At 44.7% G+C, this 15912-nt stretch overlaps 1 protein-coding gene across 1 annotated transcript; it reads right to left on the reverse strand.

The window, feature by feature from the left end:
- Positions 1–517: 517 nt before the first annotated feature.
- Positions 518–15450, reverse strand: aqp4 (aquaporin 4). Its single transcript, XM_020517985.2, has 5 exons — positions 15344–15450; positions 8195–8603; positions 2725–2889; positions 2560–2640; positions 518–796 (listed from the first exon to the last, which is right to left on the reverse strand). Exons 1-5 carry the CDS (start codon positions 15439–15441, stop codon positions 518–520), a joined length of 1032 nt encoding a protein of 343 aa, XP_020373574.2. The 5' UTR covers positions 15442–15450.
- Positions 15451–15912: the final 462 nt, after the last annotated feature.

Consider the following 15912-nt stretch of genomic DNA (forward strand, 5'->3'; position numbering starts at 1 on the left):
TTTATTGTTTTTACAGTAGATTGGATAGAGATTTTTAAAATCATGAGGGGACTTGATAGTGTTGAAAGGGAGAAGCAGTTCCCGCTCATAAAAGAAACAAGAATGAGAGGGGACAGATTTAAAATGAGGAACAAATGAAGCAAAGGGGATGTGCAAAACAACATTTTCACCCAGCGAGTAGTGAGGGTCTGGAATGCACTGCCTGGGAAATGTAGTGGAGGCAGGTTCCATTCAGGCATTCAAGATGGGCATTGGATGGTTAATTGGATAGAAATGGTGAGCAGGGAGATGGGGAAAAGGCAGGAGATTGGCACTAGGGGATACAGACAGTGCAAGCATGATAGACTGAATGGCCTCCTCTTGTACCATAACCATTCTGAGTTTCAGTGAATGAGTAATTGCTCTCACAATTATGGAAGAGGTACATAGTACCTTGTATCTACAACAGGTCTGTTTCCTTTAGAGAAATGACACTCACACTCAAGAGATCGTTTCTGCTCTCTGTGCTCTTTGCTAGTCATACAGATGACAGAAGTTCTTTTGTGACATCATTTTCCCTCTTAGCTTCATTTTTATCCATGCCAATAATTTCAGAACCACCAGGTTTGATGACCAATTCATCGTAGCCAACAACTTGGCTCCTGTTGTCCTCCACCTCAATGCATTTGTCTCCAGGAGGTTGTGTAGGCTTAAGAATATCCTTAAGGCGGTTCTTCAGTTCTTTGTCTGGGCGGAAGAGATATTCGTAGAGGCCAGCAGCAATGATTCCACCCATCATAGGGCCTACCCAGTAAACCTGTAGGTCAGGGAGAAAGTGGAATGACACAATGAGAAAGGCAAAGATATTGAACCTCGAACACAGGGATGGGCTATTGGGCTCGGGCTGTTTTGTAAGACTGACCTGTGATCCAAATATAAACATATGGAAGTGGAACTGTGGTCAGCACTGCTGCCTCCCAGCGCCAGGGACCCAGGTTTAATCCAACGCTCGGGTGACTGTCTGTGTGGAGTTTGTACATTCTCCCCGTGTCTGTGTGGGTTTCCTCCGGGTTCTCTGGCTTCCTCCCACAGTCCAAAGATGTGCGGGTTTGGGAGGATTAGCCATGCTAAATTGTCCATAGTGTCCAAGGATGTGCAGGTTAGGTGGGTTAGCCAGGGGGAATGTGGGGTTATTGGGTGGGTCTGGGTGGGGTACTTCTCTTCGGAGCATCAGTGCAGACTCGATGGGCTGAATGGCCTCTCTCTGTACTCTGGGGTTTCTATGAAGGCTTGAGAGACGCAACAAATGCTTAGAGAAAAGGACTCCCTGGGGCAGAAAAATCTAGAAAACGGGCTCACAGTCTCAGAATAAAGAGTGCAGCCTTTTAGGATTGAGATGAGGATGGACCTCTTCCCTCAGAGGGTGGTGAGTTTTTGAAATTCTCTACCCCAGAGGGCTGTGGATACTTGGTCATTGAGTATGCTGGACACTGAGATCACTAGATGTTTGAGTGTACAGGATAAAGTGCCCACAAGCCCTGCTCTCTCATCAGGGTCCCAATGCCCTCAGGCCGTGTTGAGAAGTTGGCACTGACATAGGAACATCAGCTAGAGCTGGAACTGAATAAATGCTGTCAGCATCTCTCGTGTATTGGCAAAACCAGCCCCCACCCCCTGCCCCCAGCCGACTGAGCTGACAGGTTCCCATTTTCAGGTGCAGATTTTAAGGGAGTCAAGGCATAAAATGGTAACGGAGAAGGCAGGGTTGAGGAAGAAGTTTAGTCATGACCTTATTGAATGGTGGAATTGCCTTGGAAGGGCTAATTGTCCACTCCAACTCCTATTGTTATAAGCTTTGATAGTTTTAGGCCACTTTGCCTACTGGAAGCCATTGGCAGCTGTTTTGACAAATGTGGAGGGCCATTATGTTCAATGCTCTCTATTTCTGCCACTTATTTCATGAGATTGACTAAAAAAAAAAGCGGAGGAACTTATTTACAAAGTGAGTTGTTGTGATCTGAAGTACATTACTTGAAACAATGGTGGAAGCACATTCAGGAGCAACTGTGGAAAGGATAAAAATTTATTGGGAAAATGTGTAAGGCTATGGGAGTGGTCAGAATGTAGTGTACAGCCCCTTTGATCCACCACCACTTTCAACTAGAAGGACAAGGGCAGTAGACACATGGGAACACCACCCCCTGCAAGTTCCCCTCCACTCACCACCCTGACTTGGAAATATATTGCCGTTCCTTCAGTGTCGCTGGGTCACAATCCTGGAATTCCCTCCCTAAGGGACATTGTGGGTCAACCCACAGCACATGGACTGCAACGGTTCAAGAAGGCAGCTCACCCCCACCTTCTCAAGTGCAACAGAGATGCTTAGTCTAGCCAACAATGCCCACATCCCATAATGAATAATTTTTAAAAAATCACAGTATCGTCATGGCTCAGAAGGAGACCATTCAGCCCGTTGAATCTGGGCAATGTGCCAATTTGACCATATAATCTATCATTTACCATCACTGGAGAAAACTGTAATTGAGTTATTGCTACTAATGATAAGTCACTGATAATTACCCAATGATTTTCCCATTTCCCTGTAATAACTGCAGGTCCAAATGATCGAGCGGGGTTCATACTTGCTCCTGTGTAGTTAACCTGGAGTACAGGAAGAAAAGTCAGCAGGTATACGGTAGCTACCAATCAGTCCCAATTGATTACAAGGTGGTTCAATAAACTTACTGCAAACAGGTGTCCAATGACAACAGAGAGACCAATGGCCAAAGCTGCTGAGCCTTTGAGATCATTGCGTTTGGAATCACATGTAGCAAAGATGGTGAACACCAGCTGGAATGTAATAAACAGCTCGACCAATAGGCCATGTCCTGCCGAAAGCTTCTCATTTACCTGCAATGCCAAGAAGAAGTTTTGTAAGCCGCCCTGGGCTTTAGAGTGTTTGTGTTTTAAGGTTTGGTTTGCTTAATCTAACCATTTTCAGAGACATTTTAACTAGCACTTGAGATCTGTTGGCCTAACGGGGTCAAGATGTCACTTTGTGACATAATATTTGAAGGAAGCTATCTTGTGCTGGCATGCTAATCATCTCAAACACAAACTCTCAGTCATAAATGACAACAGATGCTTGATTTTAAGAGGCACCTTAAGGGGCTTTACTCAAAGGATAAGTAATTAATTATCAGTAATGAATAAAGGCTGTATTGTCATTCATTTTTAGTAATTACTCTAACTTTGTATTTTAAACATAGAAAAGTAGAAAATAAGAGCTTGTGTAGGCCATTCAGCCCTTTGAGCCGGCTCCCCTATTTAACGTGATCATGGCTGATCATCCATCTCAGTCTCCTGTTTCCACTTTCTCCCCATAACCTTTGATCCCTTTAGCCCTAAGAACTATATCTGACTGAGATAGTAGGAACTGAAGATGCTGAAGAATCTGAGATAGCAAGGTGTCGAGCTGGATGAACACAGCAGGCCAAGCAGCATCAGAGGAGCAGGAAAGCTGACGTTTCGGGCCTAGACCCTTCTTCAAAAATGGGGGAGGGGAAGGGGATTCTGAAATAAATAGGGAGAGAGAGGGAGGCGGATAGAAGATGGATAGAGGAGAAGATAGGTGGAGAGGAGACAGACAGGTCAAAGAGGGGGGGATGGAGTCAGTAAAGGTGAGTGTAGGTGGGGAGTTAGGGAGGGGATAGGTCAGTCCAGGGAGGATGGACAGGTCAAGGGGGCGGGATGAGGCTAGTAGGTAGAGGATGGGGGTGGGGCTTGAGGTGGGAGGAGGGGATAGGTGGGAGGAAGGACAGGTTAGGGAGGCAGGGACGAGCTGGGCTGGTTTTGGGATGCGGTAGCGGGAGGGGAGATTTTGAAGCTTGTGAAGTCCACATTGATACCATTGGGCTGCAGCGTTCCCAAGCGAAATATGAGGTGCTGTTCCTGCAGCCTTCGGGTGGCATCGTTGTGGCACTGCAGGAGGCCCAGGATGGACATGTCGTCTGAGGAATGGGAGGGGGAGTTGAAATGGTTTGCGACTGGGAGGTGCAGTTGTTTAGTGCGAACCGAGGGTAGGTGTTCCGCAAAGCAATCCCCAAGCCTCCGCAGGAACAGCACCTCATATTTCGCTTGGGAACCCTGCACACACAGTCTCATACACCCATACACAAACCACACACACACACACACACTCTCTCACACACAGTCTCATACATACACACACACATACACACACCACACACACACACACACACACACACACACTCTCTCACACACACACACCACACACACACACCACACACACACGCACACGCACACGCTCGCACACAAACACACACAAACACACACACTCTCACACACTCTCACACACACACACTCTCACACACACACACACATACCACACACATTCTCACACACACACACAAACACACACACATATACACACACCACACCACACACACACACTCTCACACACACACACATACCACACACAAACAGACACACACTCTCACACACATACTCTCACACACACTCACACACACACACAGACACACACACACGTGTGGCATCTTATAAATTCCTGCTTTCAGAATAAAACCAGCCTGATTCCAAGTTAAAACTCTGAGACAGATTCTGGACAAAGCCTCACACCTCCAATTCAGTATCTGACCTGAGATGTCACCCTTTGTATATTCCTGTGGCTCTGCCTGACTGTTATGACAGCATAGCACTGACATTGACTTTATAAACACTTTAGAGTCTAAAACTCTTGGCCACCTGCAAAGACTTATCATCTGACACTCCAATCACACCAGTTATATGATCTTTTGATCTCTCTGCCTATAAACTCTGTGTCTATGTGCCTTGCTCTCTCACTGCACCTGATGAAGGGGCAGCTCTGAAAGCTTGTGTGAATCCAAGTAAACTTGTTGGACTATAACCTGATGTTGTGTGACTTCTGTCCTTGTCCACCCCAGTCCAACACCGACACTTCCACGTCACCTGCTGAACTTGGAAGAACTGGACATTACAAAAGGATTAATTCAAAACTTTTAATGAAAAAATCTCAACCAAACTGAATTAATTTAAATTATGTATACACCATTTAAAGCTAGCACTCGTTGGAGCTCAAAGCTTCATATCAAATTGCTTATTCTGTTTTACTGACATGTGGCAAGGATTAGTAATCCAAAGAGCCAGGCTATTGCTCTGGTGACGTGGGTTCGAATCCCACCACAGCAGCAACGGGTGGAAATTAAATTCAATTCATAAATCGGGATTTGAAAGCTAGTCTTTGTGACCATTAAACTATCATTGTTGTAAAACCCATTGGTTTCACTGATGCCCTATAAGTGAAGGATATCTTCCAACTAGGCCTGTCCTGCTTGTGACTTCAGAACCTGGGTAATGTGTTTTGATATTGACAATAGGCTTTTTGGCCCCTCAATTCTGCTTCACCATTGAACATGATCAAGGTAAATACTCTATCCCAATAAATTTCTGCTTTTTCCCTAAACCCTTTGATGGCTTTAAAATCTAAACCACTTACTCTTATTGGCCCGAATGATTGAGCAAGGTATTGAAATCAAGGATAATTTAGAAAAGGGTAGTAACAGCCAAATCCCAGTGAAAAAAAAGTTATGTTCACACATAATGAATCTCTAGACCCCAAGTGAACCATATCTTTCATTTGAGGGCCATCACTTCACATTGGCTATGGCTGATTAGAAATCTCTTCTGCTTTTACTGACTGCTATCTGTGTTTTGGAAAAATTATTCCTTCAGTTATTCAGGATCATCCTATCAAGTGATCTCGAGCCTGGAGTTTTTATTCAGGTGCAGGGTGATTATCCAATGTGCTGAGAGACCTCCCTCTGTACAAATAAAACCCAGTGTAAAAAATGCCACCAGTCACTTCTGTCCTTTAGGGAAGGAAAACTGCCATCCTTACACAGTCTGGTCTGGTCTGGTGTGACCCCAGACACCCAGTGATGTGGTTGACCCTTAACTGCCCTCTGAAATGAGCAAGAACTCAGTTGATCAACTGCTAGAAATCCTCATAAAAGCATCAAAACCATACTGACCACCAGTCATTGACTAAGGCTCCCGAAACAACAGAGAACACTGCCCTAATGAACCTGCACAGTGCTATGGAGCCTTCCCTGCGAGGCCTATCTCAGAAACTAATCAAGCAACAGCATGACATTGCCTGTAAGATATGATCCTGTAAGAATGGCTGTCCCAGACACCACCATCGCCATCCCTGGATACACCCAATCTCACTGGCCGAGGTGACAGCACAGTGGTATTCAGCCAGGGGAGAGTTGCTCCAGGAGTCCTCAACATTGACTCTGGACTCCACGAAGTCTCATAGCTTCAGAACAAAGACGGGCGAGGAAACCTCTTGTTGATTATCATGGTCCCCCCCTCCCTCGGCTGATGAATCAATGCTCTTCCGTGTTGAACAGCACTTGGAGGAAGCACTGAGGGTGCCAAGGGCACAAAATATGCTTTAGCAGGGTCCACCACCAAGAGTACTCAGCAGCAGTACTACAGATCGAGCTGGTCGGGACCTAAAGGACATAGCTGCTCGACTGGGTCTGTGGCAGGTGGTGAGGGAACCAACAGGAGGGAAAACACATACTGCACTGACCTTAGAACTCACCACATCAGTGCAAAAGGTAAGGCTGAAGCATTCGTAGTAATCTTCAGCCAGAAGTGCTGAAGAGATGATCTACCTTGGCCACCGTCAGTGGTCCCCAGCATTACAGATACAAGTCTTCAGCCAATTCGATTCATTTCACATGGTAACTGTTGGGGGCCTTGGACACTGCAAAGGCTATGGGCCCTGACAATATTCTAGAAATATAAATGAAGACTTTCAGTTACTATCACTGAATCCCTCACTATCAACAACCTGGGAGGTATCATTGACCAGAAATTGAACTAGACTCATGATATAAATACAGTGGTTACAAGAGCAGGTCAGTGGCTATGATGTGTAACTCACCTCCTGACTCCCCAAAGCCTGTCCACCATCTACAAGGCACAAGTCAGGAGTGTGATGGAATACTCTCCACTTGCCTGGATGGGTGCAGCCCCAACAACACTCAAGAAGCTTGATACCATCCAGGACAAAGCAGCCGCTTGATTGGCACCACATCCACTCCCTCCACCACCGACGCTCAGTAGCAGCAGTGTGTACTATCTACAAGATGTACTGCAGAAATTCACCAAAGATCCTCAGACACCACCTTCCAAACCCATGACCACTTCCATCTAGAAGGACAAGGGCAGCAGATACATGGGAACACCACCCCCTGCAAGTTCCCCTCCAAGCCACTCACCATCCTGACTTGGAAATATATCGCCGTTCCTTCACTGTTGCTGCGTCAAAATCCTGGAATTCCCTCCCTAAGGGCATTGTGGGTCAACCTACAGCACATGGACTGCAGTGATTCAAGAAGGCAGCTCACCCCCACCTTCTCAAGGGGCAACTAGGGATGGGTAAGAAATGCTGGCTGAGTTTGCAATACGCACATCCCATGCATCAATATATGAATAAACAAAACACAATGTCAAGGATTTTGTTTCTGATTTGGAATTTGAATTGATTCCCATTATAACCCGGGGAAACCCTAAACCATCTTAAAAGCAAATGTACACCTGATCAATCAATGAATAAAGGGTTATGGGGAAAAGGCAGGAAAGTGGATGTGAGGAATGTTGGATTCGCCAGATCGTGAAGAACAGCTGAGTAGCTTCGAGGGGCTGGATGACCTACTCTTGCTGTTATTTTCTTACAGTCGTGCTTCTGAAGTGCAGTCACTGCAATCATTGGATATATTAATATCAGAATACAGAAAGTGCACAGCAAGATTCCACAAACAGCATTGTGATGCTGAGATGATTAGTAGTGTTCCTAATTTTGGTTGGTGGGTGGCTATGGGCCAAGGTCATCAGGGAGACTGGTCTGCTCTACAAAGTAGGGGCTGTTAATCGATTGAAATGGCGGACGATGCAGAGCTGATAGTGTGGAATGCTCTCAGTATTGTCCTGCCTGAGGCAGCCTGTTTGGGCTACAGTGGGGCAAAGGTGTTCCCTGCCAAGCCCCGGCTGAGCGTATTGCCAATAACGTTGGCAATGGTGACATCCCAGCCAACCCCATTACTGTCCACTCAGCTCCTGCCTTCTGGATCTGAATTACCTTGGTTACTCCCAGGCCACCTGCAACGTGTAATGGTGTGACCAGGTAGAGGATCCCAGCACCGGAGATGGCGCCCAGGCATTGGCCAATGATGTAAAAAATTCCTTTGGCTAGGCTTAGCTTCTGAGTGCACACCATAGCAGCTGTCACCACAGGGTTAACATGACCCCCACTGATGTGACCGAAGCACTGCACCATGGTTGCAATGCTAAGTCCAAAACAGAGAGCGATGAGGACGATGTCCAAAGGGGCGCTTTCACCTCCCCAGGAGATTGTCGAGCCCAGGCCGAGAAGGACAAAGATGAGTGTTGCCAGAAACTCTCCAGAAACTGCTCTCCAGAACTGTTGTGTCCATATCCCTTTGCAAGCCACCATACCTGCCTGAAACCTACACAGTGCTCTGGGCTTACTGGAAGGAGCAAGAGAAAAGGAAAAGTTAACACTTTGAGAACATAAAACCAGATGACATAGGAGCAGAGGTAGGCCACTCAGCCCACTAATCCTGCTACAATATTCATTGAGATCATGGCTAATCTGACCACCCTCATGTCCACCTTTCTGCCTCTTCCCCATAATTCTTATGATGTGAAGGTACCAGTGTTGGACTGGGGTGGACAATGGTCAGAAATCACACAACGCCAGGTTATAGTCCAACAGGTTTATTTGAAATTACAAGCCTTTAGAGTGCTGTGATTTGAAATAAACGTGTTGGACTATAACCTGGCGTTGTGTGACTTCTGGCCTTCCCCATAACTGTTGATTAAGAACCCTTACTGATTAAAAATCTGTGTGTCTCAACCTTGAATATACTTAATGTCCCAGCCCAGGCGGCTCCCCATGGCAGATGGTGAAATTTGAATTTGTTAAAATCTAGAATAAAAAGTTGGTCTAATGCTGAGCATGTGATCATTGTTGATTGGCATAAAAACCCATCTGGTTCACTAACGTCCTGTAGGAAAGGGCATCTGCCATCCTTACCTGGTTTGGCCTATATGTGACTCCAGACCCAATGTGGTTGACTGTTAACTGTCCTCTGGGCAGTGAGGGTTGGGCAATAAATGCTGGCCTAGCCAGTGACACCTACATCCTGTGATTAATTTTTTCAAAATCTCTCTGCTCTTCTCTTGTCTTCTTTGTTCAAACTGTCCATCACTGATCCTAATGTCAGCATAACACTCCTGTGAAGCACCCTGGAATAATTGCCAAATTAAAGGCACTATACAAATGCAACTGTTCCGTTGTTAAAACGTTTAACAATTCTACCATTAGGTTAGACAAATAAAGAACTTGTTGTTACTTTAGCTGCTGGTCTCAGTTAGATTGTTTCACAATGATTGAGATGAAGTTTTCTAATTAAGATCTTTCCTGCTGCTATCAGTGATTGTTGTACATTGTTTGATACATTTAGGAAGCCTAACATATTTCAGTGTTTGTGTTTGTATTGCTATACACTTTCACTGTCTATAGAATGATTCATAACTTTGGCTGCTTTGGAATAAAGTGTTGTGTTGTTTCAATTACGTGGTTTTATGATTGCTGTTTCAACACCGTGTGTGGGATTTTTGGTGGTGTTCAAAGTAAAAGGTGAAAGATCTTATGAAAGGGTGGCACAGTGCCTCAGTGGTTAGTACTGTTCCCTCACAGCACCAGGGACCCGGGTTTGATTCCACCCTCGGGTGACTATCTGTGTGGAGTTTGCACATTCTCCCTGTGTCTGTGTGGATTTCCTCCGGGTGCTCCGGTTTCCCCCACAGTCCAAAGATGTGCAGGGTAGGGTGGATTGACAGTGCTAAATTGCCTGTAGTGTTCAGGGATGTGTAGATTAGGTGGGTTACAGGGGGGTGGGTCTAGGTGGGATGCTCTGAGGTTCGGTGTGGACTTGTTGGCTGAAGGGCCTGTTTCCACACTGTAGGGATTGTATAAAAAAAATCAGTACTTTAAAGCACAAATTGTCTACAAAAATAATGTTTAGTTAATGCTGCTTTCAGTCCGCTTCACAGAATGCAGAAGAGGCCCTTCAGCCCACTGAGGCCATACCACCTACATTAGTCCCACTTTCCTGCATTAGGCCCATAGCCTTGAATATTATGAACTGCACACAACGCTCCAGCTTGTTGCGATTAAAGTTTTAAATGCTGTATCATCTTTTGAGCTATTAAGCGGATACCTGAATTTCTTTTTAATACTTATAGGCCTCTGTGGAGAATGTTTATCTTTGAACCTGAAGAGATGCCTTCACCTGTGTTTGACGTAGCATCTGGGTCTGCAAGACACATATTGTCCATCTCAATGCAGGTAAGCATTCATTCAATAAAGGAGACTGGTGCTGAACGGTCAGTGGGATTCAGAATAGAGAAAGTGTACATTTCTCCCCCCGCAGCAGTGAAAGTTAAGGAGAGATCTGATGGGAGGTGTTTCAAATTAGGATTGAGAGAGAGGAAATAAGGAAGAACTATTTCCACTGGTGGGGAGGGGAGGGTGTCGTCGGGGCAGCATTGGGTGGAGAGGGGTGCTTGATAACCAAAGAACGTAGTTTTAAGGTAATTAACAAAAGCCCCAGAAGGGGTTACCAGGAGATTTCATTTTTCATGCAAGTTTGTTATGACCTGCAATGCAATATCTGACCAGAAGGTGGAAGCAGATTCAGTTTGCAAAAGTTTTAGATGTACATTGAGGCTTTATTTGTACTGAAGTGCAAAACTGCAGTGAAAAGTTTTCAATATCGCCGCACATGCACGCCATTATAGGTACAAGTACCTAGGTATGAAAACTTACGAAAAAGGCAGAAAGAAATAAGGAACAAAGTTAAATACTACACTCACTTAAAAAGGGGAAACTTGCAGGAATATGGAGAAAGCACAGGAGAAGTGGGACCAATTCTACGGTTTTTTCAAATAGCCAACACAGGCACGAAGGGCAGAATGGCCTCCTACTGTGCTATGTTGTTCTGTGATTCCCTAAAGGTGTTTGTGAATTTCACAGAAATCAGTTGCAAACTCCAAGCTGTTCTTCTAGCGCAGTGGTGAAATACCATTTCTTGCCACATGGAGGTCCCATAACTTTGTACCATGAATGGTGCTCAATATTGAAGTAAAGCTGCAGCAAGTAACTGAGTTCCAGACTATACTTCTTCCCAACAGTAATCAAAACCTGCACTTGCATAGCACCTTTCAAGGTAGTAAAGCCGGTTCGTTGCAGGAGACTCATCAGCAAGAATGTGACATCCAGCCGCAATAGACCAGCTGTCAAAATGTTTGGTCAAAGAAAGAGGTTTTTAAGAGCATTTTAAAGGAGGCAAGCAAGATAGGGGTGTAGGAAGTGAATTCCCAAGTTTAGGACTCAGGTAGCTGAAGGAATGGTAGGGTTTTCCCTAAACTGTTATTGATGCCTATAAATACTTTCAAATTTAGGCAGAAGCAATGAATTTTAACATTTTATCTTTCATGGGTAGTATTTTTCACAAGTGTTAAATCTTTTGTTGAGGGATGAGACAAGAACATTAGAAAAGGAAGCATTTACTAGACTACTTAAATAGCAGGAGCTTCAGTAATGAGTGGACAGCACCAGAAAAAAATATGGGCTGAATGGCCTTCGGCCATGCTGCACAATTCTACAAACCCATTTGTGTTGCTGACTTCCCTGATGTGCTTGCTGTTTTTAACTGACAGATTAAGGTTCATTTTGCTAAAATGGATTTTAATATTTCTTAACTGAGCCCTTGTGTGTTTTGACTAGTAAGTAGAATAGTTGTTGAGCTAAGTATCCTGTTTCTCTGTGAGACTTCCTGTGTAATTCTATGTGATGTGTTTGGATTGCTGCAGCATGTTGCAAAATAGTTATAATGGGTATTAAGGCATAAGAGACAAGTTATTTATAGTAATGATTTGGATGTGAACACAGGAGGAATGGTTAGTAAGTTTGCAGATGACACCAAAATTGGTGGTGTAGTGGACAGTGAGGAAGATTATCTCAGAGTATAACAAGACCTTGATCAGATGGGCTAATGGGTCGAGGAGTGGCAGATGGAGTTTAATTTAGATAAATGTGAGGTGCTGCATTTTGGAAAGGCAGATCAGGGCAGTATTCGGTAAGGTCCTGGGGTGTGTTGCCAAACAAAGAGACTTTAGGTGTGCAGGTATATATTTCCTTGAAAGTGGAGTCGCAGGTAGACAGGGTAGTGAAGAAGGTGTTTGGCATGCATGCCTTCATTAGTCAGAACATTGTGTATAGGAATTGGGATGCCATGTTGAGTCTGTACAGGACATTGATTAGGCCACTTTTAGAATATGACATACAATTCTGGTCTCCCTGCCATAGGAAAGCTGTTGTTAAATTTGAGAAGGTGCAGGAAAGATTTACCATGATCTTGTCAGGGTTGGAGGGTTTGAGCTATAGGACAGGCTGAATGGGCTGGGCCTATTTTCCCTGGAGAGTCAGAGGCTGAGGAGTGACCTTATAGAGGTTTATAAAGTGATGACGGGCATAGATAAGGTGAATAGGTCTTTTCCCCAGGCTAGGGGAATCCAAAACTAGAGGGGCATAGGTTAAAGGTGAGAGGGGAAAGATTTAAAAAGGACCCGAGGGGTAACTTTTTCACATATAGGGTGGTGTGTGTTTGGAACGAGCTGCCAGAGGAAGTGGTGGAGGCTGGTACAATTACAATATTTAAAAGGCATTTGGATGGGTACATGAATAGGAAGGGTTTAGAGAGATATGGGCCAAATGCTGGCAAATGGGACTAGATTAATTTAGGATATCTGGTCAGCATGGACGAGTTGGACCAAAGGGTCTATTTCTGTGCTGGACAACTCTATGAATGCATTGTTAAATCTTCTCATGCCATCATCCCCTCCCTATCTCACAACCTCCTCCAGCCCTATGGCCTTCTCGAATGGTTCCAGGGAAAGGGCTCCCATTTGTTAACAGGTCTAGAACTTAAGGGAACTATTTAAATCTTATTCCATCAGTTAAAAACAACAAGCATGTCAGAGCAATCAGTAATACAAATAGGTTTTAGAATTGTGTAGTTTGACCCATCATACTGGTGCTACTGAATTATTCCTGAAGCTCCTGCTATTCCATGCAGTCCAACAAATGTTTTCCTTCCTCATTCCTTTCTCAAAAGGTTCAAAGCTTGTGAAAAGTATTAATCACGAAAGACAAAATGTTAAAGTGTTTTGCAAAAGAGCAAAATGGAAGGCGAGGAATAAATGCTTTCACCCCAGTGAGTAGTTAGGGTATGGAATGCACTACCTGGAAAGGTGGAGGGGGCAGGTTCAACTGAGGCGTTCAGGAGGGACAGTGGGTGGGACAGAAACAATGTGTAACATTGCAGGGAAAAGGGAGGAGTTTAGCACTAAGTCGAAATGCTCAAAGAGACAGTGTGCACGATGGACTGAATGGTCTCCTCCTGCAGTATAACCATTTGATGATTCTGTGCTCTCCAGCCTTGGTCTGGTTTATGTTCCCAATCTTAATGAAGGCAGTTGTGCCTTCAGCTGCCTGTAAACTAAGCTCTGGAATTTGCTCTTTAAAGTTCTCTCTCTCAATTTAACCACACTCCTTAGAAACTATCTCTTTGATTAAACTTTTTGGTCACCTGCCCTCATATCTTCTTATGTGGGACTAGCACTAAATGTTGATCGGGTTCCTGTGAGTGCCCTTGGATGTTTGATGATGTTAAAAATAAGTAAAGGCATCACAGTCCTTTCCGTCATGACAGAGAGAGGACTGATGTTGTTTAAACAGAGGGTCACCACATCGAAGGGAAGGGGGGAAGATAAGATGGAGAGCCCTTCATAGTAACATCAGCCAGTATGGGATTCAAACCCATGCTAGTGGTACCGCAAACCAATCATTCAGTCAACTGTGCTAACCAACTTGAAATGTTCGCACTGCTAAAAGAATGCAGATTGTTGTTGAAAGGAAGTTGGACCAAAGGGTCTGCTTCCGTGCTGTATGACGCTATGAATGAGTTTTAACTGGTGAACCAGTAATCTTACTCAAAGACTTCCCAGACGCAGGCAGATGAACCAACCATGGAGGGACAGTCTGATGAGAAGACTTGAATAGATTGGGACTGTGATCGTTGCAGTTTAGAAGAATGAGATGAGACCTCATTGAAAAATACAAGATACTTAGGGGACTTGACAGGGTAGATGTGGAAAGGTTGTTTCCCCTTGTGGGAGAGTCTAGGGCCAGACAGCATAGCCTCAGAATAAGGGGGTCACCCATTTAAGACAGAGATGAGGAGGAACTTCTTCTCTCAGAGGGGAGTGAATCAGTGGAATTCTTTACCACAGAGGTGAAATATCTCCACAGTAGCTTGTATCCCATCACCAAGTCCCCCTTTATTTACATGTGGAGAGTCCTTGACACTGACCCAGCTCCCTCAGAGCCAACTCTCAGAGTGAGCAGAACCTCTAACACTCCTGTTTATATCTGTCAGCCAGGGCTCCCTGATTGGACCAGATTAACAGCCCCAGTCGGGGAACTCAGATTCTATGAGGTCCACCTGCTGACCTCATTACAATCACCACAAGAGGGCTGTTGAGGCTGCGTCATTAAATATATTTAAGGCTGAGAGAGACAGATTTTTAATCAGGAAGGGGAATCAGAGGATATGGGGAAAAGGGAGGAAAGTGGAGTTGAGGATTATCAGATCAGCCAGGATCTCATTGAATGACAGAACAGACTAAATGGGCTGAATGGCCTACTTCTGCTCCTAAGTCTTATGGCATGGCGATTAAATCAATAGACATGCAGTTCTGGACATTTACAACACACGACCTGCCCCGCTTGTCTAACTTCAGACTAACGAATTTGCTCTGATTAATTTGCTCTGTAAAATGATTTTGGGGCATAAACATGAACAACATTTGAGCAGCCCACCCACAATCCATTCACTAAAAGTGAGCATTAATTCAAATTACCTGCTTACACTTTAATATAACTTGCCATTAATCACTCACACAATAATATTGTGTTGCTGCGCCACTTCTGAAAGTTTACTTCTAATTTTCAAACTCATTGAATTTACCAAGACTTATTTCAGAGCGATATTCTTTTCCTTTCTCACAAAGTCTATTTGCGAGACCTAACGGGTTTCAAACTTGATCTGAAGCAGGTTTACAAAGTCCTACTAAATACCTTGCAGTTGGTGGATATGAAGATGTTGCAGAAGGCAGAGAACGGATCGAGTGCTGGGACTGAGAGTCTGGCTCGATTCCTTGGTGTTGGCGATGCATTGTACTCAGCAGCCCCTGCTGCTCTCTTTAATAGCAGCTAGACGGTGGAGAGAGAGAGAGAGGGAGGAAGAGAGAGAGTGAGGGAGAGAGAGAGAGAGACAGAGTGTGAGGGAGAGAGAGAGTCCGTGCCTGGAACAGGGTAACACCAGAATAAACTAGGGTGGATCACTGGTAGTTGTGTCCCCGATTCTGTCCAAAGCAGTCTGGGCTAATGCCACTTTGTCTTAAATGACAAATGCTTAAATAACACACCAACAAATACCGCACACACGCACACACAGTCTAACACACACATGTGCACACACACACACGCACACACAGTCTAACACACACACATACACACACACACACACACACACTCAGTTTCACAACCCCCCCACACACACTCACACACACACTCACACACAGACACACATACACACTGACGCAGACACACACACACACACACACACACACACACACTCACACACA

The sequence above is a fragment of the Rhincodon typus genome, chromosome 4, assembly GCF_021869965.1.
Source record: "Rhincodon typus isolate 14 chromosome 4, sRhiTyp1.1, whole genome shotgun sequence".
Lineage (NCBI taxonomy): Eukaryota > Metazoa > Chordata > Chondrichthyes > Orectolobiformes > Rhincodontidae > Rhincodon > Rhincodon typus.